This window comes from Parambassis ranga, chromosome 4, assembly GCF_900634625.1.
Source record: "Parambassis ranga chromosome 4, fParRan2.1, whole genome shotgun sequence".
NCBI classification, from domain to species: Eukaryota; Metazoa; Chordata; class Actinopteri; family Ambassidae; genus Parambassis; species Parambassis ranga.
The window spans coordinates 1,190,971-1,212,689 of NC_041025.1; the positions used below are offsets into that span (position 1 = coordinate 1,190,971).

Consider the following 21,719-nt stretch of genomic DNA (forward strand, 5'->3'; position numbering starts at 1 on the left):
GTCCTATAACCCCCCTTTCTCTCCCTCAAGATGTTCTTGGGAATGAGACTGTAGCTCTTTTTGTGTCTCAACAAATTTGATAACAGAAAGGGAGTCCTGATGGGAGCCTTTCGTTTGAACCCTGACCCCACCCCTTTTCTCTCCATCCCCTTCTCCTCAGAGAGCCACTTGTGCGCTCCACAATAGCCTGAGTCAGAATAAGCGGCGCATTTTTTTGCAGCGGGAAGAAGAATGGCATGCCTTAGTCGCAACGAGTCGTCGGTACGACTCCATGGAAACCAGGCCTGGTGGTGCACCAAAGGCCTTTACCATGAACTCTCACCCCCCACCCCACTGATAGATAGAAGATGGACTGTGTTGTCAATTGAGAAGTTTATGACTGAAGTCTCAGAGATGATCTTTTGTAGATGGTCTGTTAAGTTCTAAAGAGGGCCCCATGCTCTATAGGAGAGCTGGAAAAAAACAAGAGTGGGGGTTAGGGAGTGCTTGGAGGAAACAGAGCCCTTGTTAGACTCTTACCTCCTGGGGGCATCTTAAATTGGAATGCCCAAAATAATCAGTCACATAGCCATCAGACAGATGTGGAGAGGGGACCCAGTGGCTGAGGGGGATAATATTTCTTTCATTGTGAACTTCACAGCTGTGTGTCAGACACATCGGCCCTTTTACTGCTCTGTATCATCGATATGCAAATGGTATTCTGTAGACTTGAATGAGGCCACTATCTGTGCACAACTGCAGAGAAGCTTTCACTACCCCGTTAATCTACTGCCAACTGCTAATTGGGACGACCCCCCCACTTTTGTTTGCCGGCTCCGTTTTGTCTGTTGTGTGTCTTGTAACCCTGAAGCAAAAACATTTCGTTGTGAAAGTGTTTATTTTCATAAATATACTGTTCTTCTTAGTGCTGAGGGAGCTCAGTGTAAAAACAACAGAGCCTCTGCCAGCAGCTGACAGAGGCTGATAGAAAATGAGATGCTTTCACACTGATGGATCACTTCTCTGTTGCACTCAGCCTAACGTGTGTAAACAAACTAACATGCAAGGATGCAAGTGTCCCAAAATGTACAGAGGTGCATGGATGCTTTTAAACACCCTCAATTGTTTTATGTTTTTTTTTTTCATTTTTAACTTTTAACCAAAGCGACATCTGTGGTGTTACTGGTTGAAACTGACTTGCATGGATATATGTAAGGAAATGCAGCCAATGCAGATTCATCATTTCAAGCAGGATCTTCTCAATAGGTGGTGGTATGAACAACTGAAATGCTGTTTTCATGTCCTCAACATGGGATGCAGCATATCTTCTGGGGTCATTCTGATGAAGTTCTCAGCAGATGCTCTACCTTTGGATGTCATGAGGGATTGACAACCATGAAATGTCTTTTCCAGCCAATAATAGCAGCAACAACCAATAATATTGCAGGACAAATTTGACCTGAACCACCACAAATGTCACTTTTTTTAAAGACCTTCATAATTTTTGCTGTTATTGTATTAAAGGTAGGGTAGGAGATTTTGAAAACTCAGTGAGAGTCAGCCAGATTTTGAAAGTAAACACACGCCCCTTACGTTTTTAGTGTTTTATAGCTTCCACAGATGATTCATATTCTTCGTTTAATGCGAAACTGCCGAACTAATCGGTTGCTATCAGATTGTAAAGAGAAGTTACACTAATTTAACAAAAAGTGCATCAGAAGGAAATCTCCTACCCTACCTTTAAAATACTTGTTTCTGAGGATGTCATCAAGCCTTGTTCCAATACTTAAAAAAAGATACATTTTACACATTAAAACTTGTAAAGGGGTCTAATTCGACCCTAACACAACACAAGGATTAAACAACAGAGACTTTCAAAGTCTGATCTGACAATACATGCTTATGGAAGTGTGATCATGAAATGAGCAACAAAGGATTTGTGAGGGCAACAGCTGTTGCTCACCAGGCTGGAAAAGGTTACAAATCCAGGTCTGAGGAGTTTGGAGCCCACAAAGTCAGACAGAGTGTTTGACCTGCTGGTGTATTATTGACCAAATGTGTTTCTTTTGGCGAGGGTGTGTTACAGAACCTTAACCTATGCAGCATGGTGGTGGTAGTGTCATGGTTTCAGCTGGTTTAGCTGCTTAGGGCCAGGGCAGCTTGCCATCACTGATTGAACAATGTATCCTAAATTATACCAGTGAATGGTAAAGGAAAAAGTCAGGTCATCTGTCTGCAAGCTGAAGACTTTTTAACTGCAGCAAGACAACAACCCTAAACACACAAACTCCTCCACAACAAATGGCTAAACAGGGAACGAGCTTGTGTTACAGAATGGCCAAATCAAACTGAACCTAATCCAACTGAAATATTGTGGAAAGACTTGAAGCAAGAAACCCTCCAACGCCATAGAACTAAAGCTGTCGTGCACTGAAGAATGGACTAAAATGACCCTAAACCTCCGTACTTTTGGCTAGAAAAAAATCACACATGCATCCTGATACAAACCATTTGGAGTGATTAGTGTTCAAGGAACACATTGATGTGTTGAACTGAGCCAGTCAATAGGAAGTTATGCTCACCAAGAGATTTTCACATTGACAGTTTTATTTGACAATTTTAGCTGCCAAAATTCTCAATATTAAATGTTTGATTGAATATTTTCCATTAATTGTCTACAATTAGTGATAAGACAAGATTAAGTGCAGATTTCAGGCAGTACACAGTATAGAGCATTAACAATGAGTTGGACTCCATTTGGTATGCAGCACATGAGATAGTTTCACTCTGATATATTTATAGAGAAAGCAGCTAAGCAACGCTACAACAAAGACAATGAAGAGTCCACATTACCTAACAAGATGCAACAATCAGATTTGAAGATCTGAGAAAGGAAATGTTTTGACTTGACTTTTTAGACTTCAATGACAAACATCATCTGTTTCAGAGCTTAATGTAAACATACTCATAGCATTATTTATATCAGAAACATTAATAAAGAGAAGAATTAGTGATAAATTTATTTCACAATTCACAAGTAAAAACATGATTAAAAAAATATTACAACTAAAATGATTCACCACCAAACTTGAATAAATATCTCACACAATGCTTCCTGTGTTTATCCATCCATCCATCCACCTTCTGAACTCGCTTTGTCCTGCAGTACAGGGTTACAGGGGGCTGGAGCCTATCCCATCTAGCTTCCTGTGTTGGAAAAGTCGGAAAATTATTGTGTACTGTATCAAGAGGATACAAAAATATTTCATGGTTTTCTCAGATTGAAATTCTTAAAAATAATGCAATGATCACAATAATCCAAAGTGTGTTGTACTTCTCTAATTTTAATTCTGGATATAAGGACACATTTGCAAAATGTGAGTTCATATGTGTTATGAGCTGTAATAAATCATGCTCTTCTCTCCTGATTATGTTACTCATATGAATGCCAAACAAATAGCTTTAAATTATAAAGTGAAAAACCTCCAAGCCTGCTGCTCCACCCTCAGTCACTGACTTCAGATATTGAAGCGCTGGTTCCTGGTTTGTATTGCCTTCCTCTCTCTGAGGTACATGGTGACATACGAGGTTATGAGGTCATCCATCTTGTAACCCTTAAAAAAAAAAGACACGGTGGTTAAAAAAGGAAACTGAAGGAATGCCAGCCCGTCCACCAGGAACATCATCGGCGATATTTCAGTCCTTGAAAACGGACCGTGTGCATATTTCTCTGGCTACACTATGTGTTCATGTGGAAACATTAAAATGTATTTAATGTTATGTATTTGTGTGTTTTATGCCTAACCCCAACTATGATTACAAACTAAACTCAACCACAGGAGAAACTGAGTGAAACCAACACAACTTGCGATGTCAGGGGGACTCCTGAGTAAAAGTCAATTGGCATTCATTCATTCATTCATATGTTCTGTTAGCATAAACATATCCGGAAAATATGTGTTTAAGAATACACAGCTTTAACAACGTGTCTTGTGAAGCCTCTTACCAGTGATGTTTCACACAGGAATTTGCTTCCCTTGACTAAACTGCCAATGGTCATGTGAAAGTAGGTGCTTCCACTGCACCAGTTAGCGATGCGGTTGAAGGGATGATTAGCCAGAACCTCCTTCACAGAAGAAAATTAAATAAATAGTTAGAATTAAAAGGTGATGAAGTTATTAGTGTTATTTTTGACTTTCTTTAACCTTAGTTTTAGGGTGGATGATGGTCAGCCCTTGCTTGCTGATGGCTATTCGCACAATATCTGGAAAATTTGGCTCTGATGTTTGCTGAAAAAGACAAATGAGCAAATTGTTCTTCACTGTGGGGGATACAACAAACTGAGAAAGAATGAGAACATCAGATGGATGTGCCACACATCCAACTGAGGTGATGACTGAGAGCAAGATAAAGCTTTCACCGCAGCTCTCACCTTGACTTCAAAGAAAGCACAGCCGAACGTTGGCCAGCGGCACACCACCTTCAGAAAAGCCACCTTAGCTTCATCAACACTCATGCCAGCTTGTTTGTTGTAAGAGGCAACAATTGTCTAAAAATCAAAAACAAATGACAGTATAAGAGACACTCTTGTTTGGTAAACAGACAGAAAGAGGTTAATGATTTTCTAACACCCCCACAGCCTTCAGGGTACATTCTCACTGCGCTGAGATAAAGATCACAGGAAGGCTATCATGCTGATACTGCTCATATGTGGCTCTTATATATCTGTAGTTGTTGCAGCATTAAGATTAACCCTAATGCCATGAAAATAATGAATAATGAAATTATGGTTCACTGGGTGACATGTTAAATGCACAAACCAGAGAGTACTCTTACTAATATACTCTAATGCAGCAATGCATCTACAACCAAACAGTCCCTGTTAGTTTCTCTACTTCCTCTTTGTGAGTATTTTTTCAAGAAAGTAGAGTAGTAGTAGTGAAACTAGGCACCAAAGAACAGTTTTAGGTATACAAGCTTTAGAATTGTTTCCATGTTGGTCTTGGTTCCTTGTACTTCATGTTTTATTTTGGTAGTCAACCTTTCTTGTGTCTTTAACTTCCTGTTCTCAGTATTATCTTGAGTAAAGAGAAAAATTCAGAATCCACTTTTTCTTCAACAGTACAGACTTGTTTGTACCCAATTAATGCAATTAGTTTTCAAATTCAAAGAAAGCATCCTCTGAAGTGAAACATGGTGATTGGCTGACCACTAAAGCGTTGCATCCTTAGCTCAAAGTGCTATGATCACTATTCTTCACATAGCCTTCACATTTGGTGTCAAACATTACCATGTCATTGTTATAATCGTGTTAGCATGACATTAGCGTACTGAACCGAACTGTTGTTTTAAAGTTGTGGCTCCTCAGAAAGGAAAGGTCATGGTCCTCGTACCTTCTTCCAGTCATTTTCAGACATGGCCTTCAGTTGGTCAGCAGGCACTAGCTCCTTCAGCAGCTTGGGAATCTGGGCAAACTGACTCTTGTCATTGTTGACTTTTATTCTAAAGAGAAGACCTGCGATGTTGATCATTTCCTCTTTGGTACAAACATGATAGGCTCTCAGGTACTTGGGCAGCTCCTGCAAAACATACAAAGATGAAGGCAGCTCTGGGAAATAACTTCTGTAGCATCATCATACTGTCTGAACTGAAGTATTTGGCTTTTATAGCAGGTGGAAAATGTGATGCCATTCAAATGTACCTGAGGGAAATGAAAGATAAGATCGGCCTCTGTGTCTCTGCCAGGCATCACATTAAACCACAACTTCCTCATAAAAAACACAAGGTAGGCTATGTTGACTGGCCCACCTGCAGAACACACACACAACAGGTAAATATAGAGGAACAGTCCTATTGTGACTGGATGTGCGATGTGATGTGTTACCATCTTTGATCCTCTTGGCTTTCTTGGACCAGTCCGTAATCTGCCTCAGACTATCAAAGAAGTAGTCTGTGTCATTCAAACTGAGAATCTGAAACAGAGTAAATGCAGTTACAGACTCTTAATAAAGAGTGCTGAGAACACTCCTAATACAAGATAAATATGATGGCTGTGGTGCAAAGTGAACCTTGTCCTGTGTTTTGACAAACAGGCTGTAGCCATCTGATGAGGACAGGCTGAGCTTTTTGGAGATGTTCTGGATGAGATCTCTTATCCTGGTGTTAGTCACCACCTCAAAGATCTGCGAGGATGACAGAGTCATAACACGACGAGCCTCTCGATGTATTGCGCTGGTAAATTTGTATTTTTTGGTAACTTTTTAAAACTGTAAGACTGTGTTTGTACCTCGCCTGTGTCGTTGGGGAAGTGAATTTTATGGAAAATCTGGGTGCTGTTCTGTTGGATGGCGTCCACCTCCACCTGGTGAGGTGGGAGCTTCCTGGGCTCCATCCTGAACCAGAAAAATACAACGATTAAGCACGTGCCTATTTGTTTTCTAATTATGTTTGCATCACTGGAATGGATGATCTCACAGTTTCTAATACAGACTAACATCTGTATTAGAACTAATCTCTAAATAACACTGAATGTAAATCAAATCTATTTATAGCAGAAGCCATGCAAATTCTTTAGCGAAGCTGATGCAACACATTTGTATAAAGCCTCTGCTGATAATGTGCACTACTGCAGCAAGTTCTTCCTCATACACTGCACCGAGCTGACCTTTACTCTTTTATCTGAGAGATTTTTAACACAGGACTTCACAGTGTGACATTTCCTTTTCTCACCAGCGATGGTGTCATTTTGTCTTTGTTGCACACACTTTTTATGTCATACACCCAGTGTCCTCTATTTGGTGATGTACATGCCAGACAAACCTCAGAGAACTCTGCAGCCGCTGCAAGCAGTCAGCAGCGAGGGGTTCCCTGCGCCGTGTCTCTAGAAATCGATGAGCTGGCTTCAGAAGAGTCTGGCTGGGAGGAAACAGGCCGCAGCAGAGCCACATCAGCTGCCAGCCCTGCTCCATGCTGAACCTGATGACACATGGTTAAGACTCTTTGATTCATTTGACTTTCACTTCATGACATAGAGAATCCTTTTATTAGAGACACATGCATACCGGTTGTTATTGCTGGTCATCTGCTTCATGATCTGGCAATAGATCTCATCCCTGAGTGCCTCATGTTTCATGGCCGGGCCAAAGATCTGGTCAGTGAGCTCCAGGGAACTCTGCATCTGCTTGGTGGGGTAATCCCCCATATACTTTAGGATTGGTACACAGTAGTCAAGGAGGAACAACAATAAGCTTCCTGGTTAGTTACGTTTTTTTCTAGTTCATATTAGAAAACAAAAGTCTTTGTGATGGTTGTGAAGCTGGGACATGTGGGGGTGTTACAGTGTGAAAAATAAAATGTGGCATGTGAGTGTGATAGATCATTGTGTGAGTCTCCTGTGCACAGTATGAGACTAAGTTTTGCACTTAGTGTCTGAGGCCTGTTTTCTTTAAAAAGGCAATACAATAACAACATTTTCTGTAGTTGACACCCACATATGTAAGGTCAGGATTAGAAACTGTATTGTGGGTTATATAGCCTAGAAGCTTCATGATTACATGGCTGTTTTATTTTTTTGATCGTTTTTTTATTTTTACACAGCAATGACGTGATTCACACCGACAGAAAATCTAGTAGTAGTAGTAGTAGTAGTAGTGTCCAAACTGTTCAAACATGTTTGTGCACCCAGCAGTGCATTAGTACAAACACCACTATAGAGGATATCTGTGAAGGCCAGGCAAGCCTTGTGGCTGAGCTCGGCATTGCCTGCCAGCTTCCTTAGTAGAGGCTGTCTGATTGGTTCTCTGGAGTTGGCCCACAGCCTCTCAGGAGCAGCGTTCCTGGAAATAACCTGACGGTTCACATCCTTGGTGGGCTGCCTGTAGGACGGAGGAAGTGTAGATGTTTCTGTTGTCAGTGCTGTTTCACTAACCACTGTCCGCTGACCAGCTGGTAGAAAGAAACAGCAGTGAAAAGGTTAATACCTGAAATATTCGAGAGAGAATTCTTTCAGCGTGAAAAGCGCGACCCTCTCCACTGTGCCGGTGTCCTTCAGGTTTGCCTGTATGATGTTCTTCCTCTGGTTTGGAGACAGGTTGAGAAGGCTCTGGAACAAAGGACACATGCACCACATTTAACACTCCTCAGAAGTGGGGACAACAGCTCATCAAAGAAAGGCATGCCAGCTCTGTACCAGGATCTCATTGGTTGGTTTGGTGAGCGTTGGCAGGATTGATATGGCCTCGATGGGGACAGCTCCTATTTTTTTGGTTCTCTCATTTTGGCCCTTTATCCAGCCACGCTCTTGGGAGAACTCATCGTCTTTGATAATTATGATGAGCTCTCCTTTCTTGAAGCTGAGGAGTGTAGGGTCATCTGGAAAGGAGTAGACGTGGAGTCAGAAATCACTCTATTCAACTGTAACAATGTGACAAAGAGAACCCAGAGCTCTGACCTTGGCTGCTGACTTCCTTCAGGGCAACAGCGTACTGGGAGCGCTCTGTCAGTCCACTGAGGAACATGGTAACCAGATCCGCCATGTCCTCGGCTGTGGATCCGCTCAAGGTGAAGTCTCCTTTCAGTGTCAGAAGAGACGTAGCCTGTCCTGACACCTTACCTTCCCTGACGGACACAGCACACAATCAAAACATGTCAGCCTAATAACAAGCGAACTGGATTCTCCTGTATGAATAAAAAGCATCTTTACTTGACGATGTTGACTGCAGTTATTTCTGGGAAAGAGAGCTCCAGCAGCCTCTTCTCTCTCTCATCCAGGAATGTGATACCAGTCCAGTTTATGGCTACAATAAACTTGCTCTTTGGTAGAGGAGGACCTAGAACCAATCATGGAGGAAACATTGTGATTTATGGTGGACATGATAGAAATTATGAGATTTGTTCCAATCTCACAGTTCAAAAGTAGTGATATGTCAGGCTTTTAGAGAATTTTCATCCTGCAAGAATCTGTTCTCCAACATTGTGTGGAGAAATGTAAATAATACCTGAACACAAAAATACTTATTACTTAATACTTATTAGCCGCTGTTACACACAGAATGTAAGAATGTTACTGCAGATTTGATCGTTTAGCATAGTTGATTCCTATGATTCCTAAATTTCTGTGTGTTACACATGTTTTTATAATCTGGTTAAGCATGGATAATAATAGTGAGACTTCTATATATTATATATTCTGAGTTGTAATTATATAAAACCCACACAATAAGTCAAACTATCTACCTAACTAGCATCACTTACCAGACAGTTTGGCAACCTCAAAGAACCTAGAGAAGAACATAGGCCACTTCTCCCGTGCATAGTCGACCATCTCTGCCTTTACTGAATCTGCCTTTTGCGTTGTACTCTGAAAATTTCCCTAAAAAAAAAAACAAAAAACAAAAAAACAAAAGCATAAAACATATTCATGGCCTTGTTAGAGCTTTTTTTTAAAAAAAAAAAAAAAAAAAAAACTTTTAATCCTGCACCACTGAATCCAGGATGTGACTGACCTGGGCATGAGCCGTGCTGACCATCTGCACCCACTTGGCTTCTGACTTGGCCTCCAGCAGAGAGTTGTTGATGCACTCCTGCACAGCGTCTTTCACATGTTCAGCGCTGCTGTCTGAGCCATGCTGGATGTACAAATGCTTTGCAGCGAGCTCAACAACATCATCTTCCTGTCAAAGTCAAGTATGAGGTCAGCTTTTCAAAGTGTATGGCAGCAATTTTCTGACAATCAATGTGAGTGCCAACCTTTTCAGTCTGGTACTCTCCATACTTCAGACCATGGATGATCTGTCTGTAGATGAGGTCTGTAGTGATTTTGTCCTCTTTGCAGTCATGCCACGGGGTGAAAACCTCCTTGCGGAAGAAGAGACGCCATGGAGCATGCTGCTCCTGACCTCCCCTCCTCTTCACTTCCTGCTCACACTGAGAGATGGCATCCATCACATGCTCCCTGCCACTGCCCAGAGCCCACACCTGGAGGACAGACCAACACCATCAATTATTATTATTTATTATATTTTACCCCATGCATGCTTCTTATTACATGTTAATTGTTTTATGTTGTATGTATGCACTAAATCACTAAGGCAAAGTCCATGTGAAACCTCTTCACTTACATGGCAATAAACACAATTCTGATTCTGATTACTGTCATGTTCTGTGTTTTCATGTAAAAACAGAATTTTTATGTAGGCATGTTATGTTGACTTAGTAAAAATCAACAAAAAATGCATGTGGGTAATACTAAGTACCCTCCATGATTCAGTAGCTTCCATAGTAACACCATTGTTTATGTCTTTCTCTCTTGTCACTGTGTTAACACACACCTGAATGCTGCAGAGCAGCCAAAACATCTTTTTTTATAGAGGTCTGTACACCTGCTGATGATAATGATCAGCAGCACCTGCTGCAGCCCACCTAATTAAATCCTATGCAAGCTGTAAGGGGGGGTGACGTAGTGTTGAACATGTTTTTTCTTTTTTGCTGCATTTTTGCTAAATAAATAACACAGTGAAATAAGTTGTTGGCCTGAGGTTGTATTTTTGTATTTGCCTAAAGAGCCACTCCAATCAGATTGTATTTTTATGTTTTTAAACAACAAAACAGAATTAAATGAGGGGGTACTTTTAAGTTTTGGAACATGACTGTAGATACAGACTTAAAAACTTTAACTAACTATAGGTGTACTATTGGTGTACCAAACAGTACCTTTTCATACAAGGCGACATAGAGTGAAAAACCAAAGGTGTCTTTCAGTTTGATTTTGTTGGAGACGATCTGGCAGATCTCTTTGGATGTAGATGCTGAGTCAACAGGAAGGTTAATGGCACGGCCATCCATCAGCGTCACAGACACAAACATGGGCTTTTTTGTCTTTGTTGCCTGTGAAACAAACCAATTAAAACCCATACAGATTACAAAGCCAATTTTTAACATGGATTAAAAGTATATATAGTGCTATACATGGTACAATGCACAGAGCAGTGGGACGAAAGTCACATGTTTTACTTTGTCATTAATAACTACTGATTGTATTTTGATGAATTCTGAATCCTTTGCATTTGTTAAAAAAAAAAAGTCAGCACCTGCAATTCCAGCCAGGCCGGAGGCTCTCCACGCACTCCATTCACTACAGTGCGATGCAGTCTTTCAGTACAGTAGGAGGCGTAGCCCCCGGGAGCGGCACGGATGAAACTTTGAAGGTACTGCCAAGACAAGACATGTGACACACTGTTTTTTGATGCACAGGCACTTTCAATAAAGCGTTCTTCTTACCCTTATAAAGTGGTCACTTGGAGGGAATATTCCCAGACAGAGAGACAGCAGGACCCAACCTCGGAAGTAGCTGTTACGATTATTGTTGTCTTCAAGCTGCTTGCAGATCTGACAGTATATCTCATCCCTGGGCAGACAGCATTGCATTAATGGAGGCTCAGAAAGAAGCATAGTAGAATCAATCGACGTCCTCTGACCTGAGGTCACGCCTGACAATGCCGTATGACACAATGATTTGGATTTTTTCAAGAGATGTCAGGGGCCTGTCCAGGGTGGGTCCTTCTCCGATCATGACATCACTGTCCTCACTCACAGTCTGAAGAGTCGGAGGCTTGGACACTTCGGTTAGATCATCTGACTGATGGAGAAACATTTCTGTCAGTGTGCTACAAGGGGGATAAAAATATAAAAAATATTGTTTGTGCTTCGGCCTCACCTCCTCCACGATGATGGAGGGCTTCCTGAGGCTTGAACTGGATTTTGGGATTCCATTGTCTTGAACAGCAGATGCTTTTTTGTTTCTGGACAGCAGGTCGGTGAATGTGGATCCCTTCCTTGTGCGAGGGTTCCCCTCAGGCACAGTGTATGCCTTTGGGTTTTGTGCTGCCTCGCTGGGCATGGCAGAGACCTTCCTGTTTTTTGACAGAAGGTCCGTGAAAATGGAGCTCTTTCTGTTTTGTACGGACTCATTGGGTAATGGCCTGTCTTTTTTATTCCTTAGCACCCTCTAAAACAAAAAAGACATTTTCATATTAAACTATCAAATATAAAAACAAAATCTTCACCTTACTTTGAAGACATTTACCTGATCCAGGCCCACCATGTTACTTAGACGTCTGTCATTTCTGGAGATCAGGTCCTGGGGCAGAAACCGTTCCTGCGTAGAGATTCTCTGAGCCTTGACCTGTTTCTTTGGCTCAGGAAGGTCTCCCATGAACCTCAGGATGATCCACCACACTGTCAATGAAGCCTGTTGGAAACAGAATGCCATCGTTATCTAAAAAACACATGGAGAAGAACATGTGAAATTAAGAACTGAAATGTTCTAAAGGAAGCACCAGAACATCTCCTTCATCCTCGTGGTAGAGCAGAGGCTGTCGAAGCCTCTGACGGATGTGGGTGTGGGTGGCTGCACCCTGGAAGTACATGGAGGCAAATTTGGAGAAGGGGTACTCATCCAGGTCATCATAGTCTTCTTTGGGAAGATCTTCAACCATAGGGAGCTCGTCGATGTCTATCTCCTCAGTGATCATTCTTTTCCCCTCAAAAGTCTGAAAAGCATGCAGACACGTGATTCATCTCATCTACAAACTAACTACATTACAACTCTGTGTCTCCAAACCTCATATCCCACAGGTGCCTGCCCCTCCTGCCCACCAACAATAGTGGGCAGAAAGTCAAAGATGCTGTCCACCATCTCCTGGTCTGTGATGGCATCAGACTGAGCTTTGGCGTCCATCTCTCTCTTCTGCCTTAATACTTCTTCTAAGCGTTTCTGTCTCTCCAGAAGGGCTCGCCGTTCTTCTTCTTTCTCTTGAGCAGAGAGGTACCTCTGAAAGAAAAACGACACAAACAATCCACAGTCCAGAAGCAATGGTTGCTGGGGGGCAATATATTGACTGCAGAGTCAATAACCCAAGTCACTTACACAGTGTACATTGTCCTATTTTGTTGCCTTACAACAAGCTTTAAGTCTCTTGACTGATATTATAACTTTACTTTACACCACATGTAGCGTTTTTGTTGATGGGCACAAAGGTGTATATACTGATGTCATGTGCACACAGGCGGACATTTAAATTAAACTAATCACATAACTTCAAAAGGTAATTGGTAGCACCAAGGGTTATTTTTATAGAATTTTTGCACTTTACCAACCTAAGACCATTTTGTGTAGTTCCTTAACATAAAATATATAAAATGTTACAAAGATTCTTCAAGTCAAACTTACATCTGTTTTCATCTTTCTGAGCGCTTTTCTTGCCAGCATGCCCCTGGTGTGGGCCTGCAGCAGGATCACAGCGTCTCTCTTCCGCTTCCATTCTTTTCTGGCCAGGTATCCTCTTGTCCGGGCCTGCAACACGAGGGCCGCCTGCCGCCTCTTCTTGTACTGGAAACACAGTTGGCGAGAGCGAACTTGTGCCTGCAGGCGTGAAAAGCCCAGCTGCACCTACAGTCACAGCAACACAGAAAGGTTAATGCAAGCCAGGCCTGTAATCCAGCTGAGGGGAAATATTAAAAAGTGACTGACCACTTTGTACAGCTTCCTGCCTTTGTGTCCTCTCCAGTGTTTCTGAATGACCAGAGCAGCAGCCTTTTTTCTCAAGAATTCTCTCCTTTAGAGTAAATGAATGACACAGAATGAGGCAGTGTTTCACATGAGAAGAGATCATTCAGAAGCTTTTGTCTCATACCTGTATTTGTAGCCTCTTAGGACTTTCTGGATCAAAAGTGCCTTTGTGTTTAGTTCTTTCATTCGCTCCAATTCAAGCATTGTGTCATGGAAGTCCTGACAAAACAAAGAAATGACTGTTTGAATATTTTGGTCATGATATCCTTCCACAAATGTACATTAACAATAACACACATGCAAGCAGCACCTTAAGGAATATCTTCGTGATTCCAGTCTTCCAGTCACCTTGTCCAGTGAGCACAGATTTACAAATGGTCTCACAGCATTTCTCTTTGCTTTCCTGTGAAAACATATAAACCAGGTGAGAAACGCTGAGAAAAGCTGAAATGCAATTAAAAATGTCAAACTCACTGTTTTGGGATCACAGATAGAACTCCTCAGGAGGACACGGTAGCGACTGAGAAACTCATCAAAGGTGTAGCGTACTGGATACCCAGCTTTCCGGATCTTTATGGTCTCCATCATGCCAGAGTAACGGAGCTGCCGCATGCACAGGTCTCTGTCAAACAGCTGAGGCAAAGAGGCATGGAACATGATTTACTTACAGCCAACTGCCTTCTTTCACCTCCGTAAGATCAGGAATATCCTCTCTCAGTGAGATGCTGAAAAACTTGTTCATGCTTTTGTCACTTCTAGGCCAGACTACTGCAACTCACTATTGTCAGGATGTCCACATTTTTCTAAACAGCCTGCAGCTGATCCAGAACGCAGCAGCTAGAGTTCTGACAGGAACCAGCAAGAGGGATCATCCTTCTCTTATTCTAGCTTCTCTTTATCGGCTTCCAGTAAAATCCCAAATAGACTTGACCTGTTTGTCCTTTGTAATGTGTGTTGCTTGTTTTGTTCTCTTCTCTGTTTCTCTCTTTTATCCTGTCTGTCCAATCTTAAAGGGGAGTTTCTACTACTGTTTGCTTTAAAGTGCACCTAGTGATAATCCTGACTGTTTGAGTGTATGGAGCTTCCCTACTCACCATGGGCTTCTTGAAGTCATTGGGTTTTATGCAGCGTATGAAATAGGGTTGGCACACAGTCAGTGTTTTCATCAGAGAATCCAGAGACTGACGGAAATGGCCGGTCAGTGTTAGCACGCGCTTCTTGCTATCAGTTGCTTGCTGTGAGACCAAAAAAAGTGTAAATAATTCTATAAAAATTGTATTTTTATTTTCCCACTGTCAAGCTGCACTGACCCTGAGGCTGTTCTTTGGCGTGTTTATGATCATCTTTGGGTTGGCACTGCTCTTGATGGTAGTGGAGCTGGAGGACAGCTCATTGTGGAATGCCTGTTTGAGGAGTTTGTTGGTGGAGGTCTGCACCAGCTGAATCAGGTCTGGACTCAGGGCGTCACGGTTTTTTTCAAGGAAACCTAAAAAAAACACAAACAGTAAGAACATGACAAACATTATTAGAAGAATTATGGTCTGTTTGTAACAGTTATGTGGTACCTTTGGAGTCATAATAGACCACCCCAGCAAAATGCCGGATTCCAAACTGTGTCTCATAGTTGTTCTTCGGGGGAATGTAGATGTCCCCCTTTCTATGAAACTGGTTCATCTTTTCAAGCATAGTGGAATCTGTCCCCTGAAAATGAGTCCAAACAGAAATAAAACTCGCTGGTCTTTGTTACATCAGAAAATGACTACAAGTTATTGAGGATGGAGACCTTGGGAAAGTTGCTCTCCTCATCGATAAGTGCCAGCATGTTCATAGGTTTGCTTGCCAGCACATCCAGGGTGTGCTGGTTGTCTTGGTAGTCAATGTTCTTCCATACAATGTTCTCACGGGCATACTCTTCCTGCTCAAGCTTGAAAACATGCCTGACGAAGAACTGCTGCAGCTGCTCGTTGGCAAAGTTGATGCACAGCTGCTCAAAGCTGCAGATGAAAGAGAAATAGGGGATTGTAGCCAAAAGACAATGGCATCAGAACCCTTATGTTATGAGAACTGTTAAAAACATCGACCTGTTTTTCTTGAAGTTCTCAAAGCCAAAGATGTCGAGAAGACCAATGGACTGTCGGACATCTTCCTCGTCCTCGGGCGGCTTGTAAATGGCAGCATTGATTTTGTCTACCACCCAAATAAAAAGTCTTCCATATATGGCCTGGACAAATAATACATGGCAATGGCATTAACACACCTCACAACTAAAGGTTCTACGTAGTGTGGTCATAGTTTTTCTTATTTTAATTTTCAACTTTATTTAAAAATGTATTTAATTTCTTTAAAAACCAAAGAAAAGATCAATCACTCAGACAATCACAGAAAATCACTAAAGATTTTTCATCTAGTGCCCCTAGGCCTATAGGACAAAATGTCCATTTGACTAACAACTGGGTTTACCTCAATCAACTCACTGGTCCTTCTATCAGGTCCACCTGATTGTTAGTGTAAAGTTTAAATCAGCCAATCACATGGCAGCAGCTGATTGCATTACTCCATACAGCCATGGTGAGGACGACCTGCTACAGTTCATAGTCAGCTTCAGAATGTGGAAGAAAGGTATCTGAAGTGAGGACATTTTCTTTAGGCCTCTTAGCACCAACTGAACCTGGTTTAAAGTCACAACCTGCTTGAGTACTGTTGCTGACCATGTCCATCCTTATATGAGCACAGTGTACCATATTCTGCTGGATAACACACCATGTTACGAAGCTCAGGTCATCTCAAACCTGACAAATAAATTCTGATCTCAACCCAACAGAGCACCTTAAGGATGTGCAGCTGAGGGCAAAAGCGGTACAACCACTACTAGCAAGGTGGACATAATACATTGGCCAGTAAGTGTGGAATTCAACCATCAATATTTCAATGTGTTAAATATGTGACATGTAAATGTCTCTGTAAAAATGACCACTTTTGTTAAGAGCATTATGATCTAAGAAAACTTTGTATGTTAAATGTGTGGCTGGTTTTACTTTGACAAAGGCGTCCCTGCCATCCACAGCCTGAGCCGAGGTCAGAGATTTGATCACACTCTCTCTGTTGGTCATAAAGGAACGCTGAGTCAGGCTCTTCTCCAGCGCTTTGGGGTCAACCTGAGGTAAGGAGACAGTGCAGTCAGTCTGGGTCATCTCCACACTTTTCTATTTGCAGAGAAAAACACACATGCCTCCAAAAGCTTGCTAGCCATGTTGAAGTGGGATGATGGTCGGATGTCGCAGCCTTCCAGGTTATTCACAGTGGTAGCTGAAAAAAAATAAAGGTCAATTTACTGAAAGGATGCATACATTTCAGAACAAATCTTATTTTATATTATTGACCTCACCCTCAAAGTCAACATTGCCCAGGTGAAGGATAGCAGCGAGCAGCTTGAGGATTTCCTGGGAGTCATTCTCTGTGAAGGTGAGGATCTTCAGAGCTGAACAGAAGTGAGCGTACTCCCTCACATCATCACGTCCTTCACAACTGGTGCAGTTACCCTGGTGACAAGTTTTAAATTCATAAAACTGAACTTACAATTGTTTGTTTTACATGTTTTTACATGTTTAAAAGTTGGCATGCCCTCTTTTAATTCTATGTTTTCTGTGTAAAATTATAGCATACATCATCTGATTGTAGTGGCTTTCAATGTTAGGGAAATATAACATCAGGGGAACAACAATATATAACATTCTTTAATGTGTCATTTATGATTTAAACTTTACACTAACAAAATGAAGCCAAAAAAGGGAAAAATACACATGGACAATACTAATGATTCAATAGCTTTTACATTCACCTTTTATAGCAATAACTTAGTAATGGTTTTCTGTATGACTTTATCAGTCTCTGGAGGGATTTTGGTCCATTCTTCTTTGACATTGATTTAGTTCATTGAGGTCAACACAATATTACAATTGTGTTGAGGTCTGGACTTTAGACTGGACCATTCCAAATTTATTTTTCAGCCATTCTGATGTAGATTAGCTGCTGTGCTTTGGATCATTGTTCTGTTGTATGACCCAGTTTCCACCAAGCTTTAACTGTCAGACAGATGGACTCACATTTGTCTCTGTTCTCTTGTCATTGTGTTTAAACACACCTGAATGCTGCAGAGCAGCAAACTGCCAAAACATCTGTTGTTATAGAGGTCTGTACACCTGCTGATGATCAATTCATCAATGACTGATGATCAGCAGCACCTGCTGCAGCTCAACTAATTAAACCCCTGGAAGCAGTAAGACGTAGTATTGCCCACGTTTTTTGTTTCTCTCTTTTTTTCATTTTTGCTAAATAAATAATGGAAAAAGTAAAATGTTGTCCTTCATGAGAGGTTGTATTTACTGAGACACACTACGATGATTTATATATTCATCTATATTTTTACACAAAAGTTAAAAGAGGAGGTATAAACTTGGCTGTATCTTGTAAACCATCTCTAAAGATTCTTTTACATACCATGGTCAGATACTTGTACTGAGCTGCATTCCCAAGGGAGAGAGTCTTCTTCTGCTCAGGTGACATGCCCATAAGCATGTAGTAAAATATGTGGTAGTTTCTTTCCTCAGGAGCCTGCATGTGGAAGCACAAGTCTGTTACCACAATACAATTTGACTGGAAATATTCAGGTGAACAGTTTCTCACCTGACGACAAACTCTGGACTTCTCCAGCAGGTATTGCTCAATGCGGGCCCCTTCAATGGCCCCACCCTTGGTGAAGTTGATGTCGATGTACTTTCCAAAACGACTGGAGTTATCATTGCGAATGGTTTTAGCATTGCCAAAGGCTGAGAGGAAAATGCACGATATGTCAAAGCAGCTCAAGAAAGAAAGAGATGTGACTTTCAACAGGTTTATCAGGCTGTTACCCTCTAAGATGGGGTTTGCTTCAAGAATCTGCTGCTCAATCCAGGAGTGCCGACCGCTCACTGCAGCCAGGAACTGCAGCATCAGCTTGGTGCTCTCGGTTTTCCCTGCTCCAGACTCTCCACTGAAGAAAAACAGACATGTTAGCGTTCAGGGCTGAGATCTGTGTCATCATTTCCCATGTGCTAGATGACATTTTATTATACCTTTAATCTCCAACTTAAGAGCGGATGATGCATAATCTAAACAATAATTAACAACAGGTTTTCACAAGAAATGTGTCTTCACAGTCAATATTCATAACATATTTTAATTTAATTTCTCTGTGGAAGAAAAGAAAAAATTTAATATTTATATATTTGCAGAAAATGGGCACGACAAAGTGGGTGAAACAACAACCCAAACATTCATCCAGGTGAAATGATATGCTGAGCAACGGGCTAAAATTCCTCCAAGCTGTTGTAAACAACTGATCAGCAGTTGTTATTGCTACACTAGGACTACACAGCAGAAAGCAATGGTTCACATATGTTTACCACTTCCACATATGTAATATTGGATCATTTTCCTGAGTTGAAAATTACAAAATACAACATTTTGGTCTCATTTGTTTGATTGGGGTCTCTTTGCTCTCTGTGAACATGTGCAGATGTTTTGGTTCATTTTATTTATACAGAAATATTAAAAAATTAAAAGTAAGTAGCACTGTATGTGGGATTGTTTTTAACCTTTAGGTAGTGTTATTATTCCATTCCCCTGTTTCCAGCTGTTAAACTGAACCCATTATTTAACATTTAGTACTGTAGTTTTAGCATGATGTTATTATTTGGAGAATAATCAGGGTCCCCTGACTGCAAAAGTCTTTCTATATTCTAAATAAGTTTCATTCAATTCTTTGACAATCACAAATACAATGAAATACAATGTGTGATCAGCTGACCTGATGACACAGCACTGGTTCTTTTGGTTACGCCGCATGTTGAAAAAGCAGCTGTCTGCGATGGCGAAGACATGCGGCGGCAGTTCACCCAGCCGTCGGTCTGTGTACATGTGCACGTGCTCAGTGGTGTAGATGGGCAGCAGCTGGTAAGGGTTCACTGCAACCAGAATGGAGCCTGTGTATGTCTGAAAACAGAGCGTTGTTTGCTGTCACACAGTAGCACGTTTGAATGAGCGTGTGTGTGAGCATAAACAAGTAATTATGGTCAAAGTGTGGCACTGAGCCAGTGACTAAAATGACCCTGTTTGGTCAGGGCAGCAGTGCACGAGATATTCATATAGCTGCCTGCTTGTCAACATTTCACAGATCAGTCAGTCATGAAAAGCAGTGATAAACACTGAGGTCAGTGATACAGTATTCAAGAGACAATCACTGTTGGTAATTGTTGCCTCCATCATTTAGCAGTAGTACTTTTATATAGAACCAAATGGCCTGACTCATAACTGAACCGTTGAGCTTTGATGCAGACACACTGACATGTTCTCTTTCAACAGGGCCTCATTTGTCTCTATGGAGACAAACAGCTCTGTGATAATGCACAGGGCAAAGTCTAAAACAGTAATCTGTTCACAGCCAGAGCAGACACAGACAAGTAAGCGTATCCTCAGCCGGTTATGGACATCATAAAACTAGGTGGTTCCACACAGAATAGAAACTTACGTAGATGATGCCCTCTTTCAGGCGCACCAGGAGATTCCTGAGGAGACCGGCCTCATTGAGGTCACCGAGTCTTATCATGTCATCCACACCCTTCACAGAGGTGGGGTGCATGGGCCTGATGCTGCCCTGTGTCTTCTTGTTGATCTTGTGCTCCTGTTATGAAAGAACAGACATTATAGGCTACTGAAGGGTTGCACTGATATTCTTGGCTTTGACAGAAGTGGTCTGGCTTTTGTACCTTTCCTTCATCATCGATCAGATGAAGCTGCCCAGTGTCCGACACCTTAACCTCTGCCCCGATTGGCACCCCAGCACCGGAGTCCACCCACACAACATCTCCCTGGTTTGAGAAACAAGACGTTGTAAAAGAAAAAAAAAGATTAACATCTGTGGCAAAACAGGCGTCAAGAGGCAGCATCATAAATGTGTTATTTAATAGATAATTTATTTATACCTTACTCAAATGCAGCATGGTAAATATGCAGTCAATCTGCAAAGGACACATTACAGCAATTATATTACTTGTTAGCAGACCAATGTATGTAGCACACATACTTTATTAAAGTCTTATCTTTACTCATCTTAATATCTACTCAATATTAACAGCATGTAAACAAAGTCTTGTGTTATACATTCGATTTTTAAGTAGTTTAAAAGAAAGTTACTTAATTACGACATTTTCACACATCGTATATCACGATTTTTACTACAATCAACTGTCCACTGTTCCATTACAATAAATACTGAGGCCTGGGATTGATGTATAATTTTAATATGATCATTTCGTTTAAGACGACGTCATCTTACCTGTTGAAGCTCCTCTCAGTTGCTGCTGAGAGACCTTTTCCTTGAATGACAACCAAGCAGGAGGTTTCCCAGCATAGCCTCACTTTATGGCACTTTGACTTTGCTCCTGCAAAGGTAGAGCCACCCAAAGTCACTCAACACCAGACTGAAGCTTTCTCTTGTATTACCACATTCATTCTAGTTGTTTTTGCCGATATAATGCTGAATGGGATCTTCAACGTATATAACGTAAACAGATCTTTACCTGAAAATCCCATTTTACAGCCATTGATGAGTTAAAATGGGTCCAGAGCACTGCTATGATATGCAGCAATTCAGACACAATAATTCTATATTAACAGTCAAACACTTTATATATCATATCTCAAATTAGCACCTCTCAAGTTCATTACCGAAATAGCTCACTTTTCCTGATGAATTACAGTTGTCACAGGGCAAGTACTGCCAGGATGTTGTCATAAGCTTACAGGCAATTATGTTGTAAATAGCAGATGATAAAGAGGAGCAGGTGATGATATAGTGGATTAAACAGGTCATACCTCTCATACAACCTGTGAGGAATTAAAGGCCAACAGTGCAGGCTAGTTTAACATTCTGTCAAAATGAATCTATGGCCAAGGACTTAAATAGGATCATATGCTAAACATAGTCATCTGACCTGCAGGTCATGTACATGGAAGACGATTCATGATAAGACTGCTTGCATTTTGCAATCTCACCATCTGCTATCAGGTGTGCCGTTTGTCCAATCTAGCTGGCACCAGTTTGTGGAACTAAATACAGACATCTAATCCTGAAAAA

The 21,719-nt window shown here is 41.3% G+C and overlaps 1 protein-coding gene across 1 annotated transcript; it reads right to left on the reverse strand.

Moving 5' to 3' along the window:
• Positions 1-2,566: 2,566 nt before the first annotated feature.
• myo7ba (myosin VIIBa) lies at positions 2,567-20,959 on the reverse strand. The gene is made up of 49 exons (XM_028403311.1): positions 20,919-20,959; positions 20,566-20,601; positions 20,350-20,451; positions 20,112-20,264; positions 19,392-19,576; positions 18,454-18,575; positions 18,230-18,372; positions 18,044-18,157; positions 16,932-17,085; positions 16,776-16,852; positions 16,582-16,701; positions 15,628-15,767; positions 15,330-15,540; positions 15,112-15,247; positions 14,857-15,032; positions 14,641-14,781; positions 14,021-14,179; positions 13,857-13,949; positions 13,671-13,765; positions 13,508-13,592; positions 13,208-13,426; positions 12,599-12,808; positions 12,315-12,527; positions 12,062-12,226; positions 11,693-11,983; positions 11,454-11,614; positions 11,257-11,383; positions 11,067-11,186; positions 10,690-10,863; positions 9,727-9,954; positions 9,483-9,650; positions 9,232-9,349; positions 8,681-8,807; positions 8,429-8,595; positions 8,168-8,349; positions 7,959-8,080; positions 7,699-7,853; positions 7,041-7,194; positions 6,799-6,954; positions 6,266-6,371; positions 6,048-6,161; positions 5,864-5,951; positions 5,681-5,787; positions 5,373-5,558; positions 4,412-4,528; positions 4,185-4,268; positions 3,986-4,105; positions 3,463-3,593; positions 2,567-3,186 (listed from the first exon to the last, which is right to left on the reverse strand). Exons 2-48 carry the CDS (start codon positions 20,581-20,583, stop codon positions 3,498-3,500), a joined length of 6,699 nt encoding a protein of 2,232 aa, XP_028259112.1. The 5' UTR covers positions 20,584-20,601; positions 20,919-20,959; the 3' UTR covers positions 2,567-3,186; positions 3,463-3,497.
• Between the last annotated feature and the right edge of the window lie 760 nt (positions 20,960-21,719).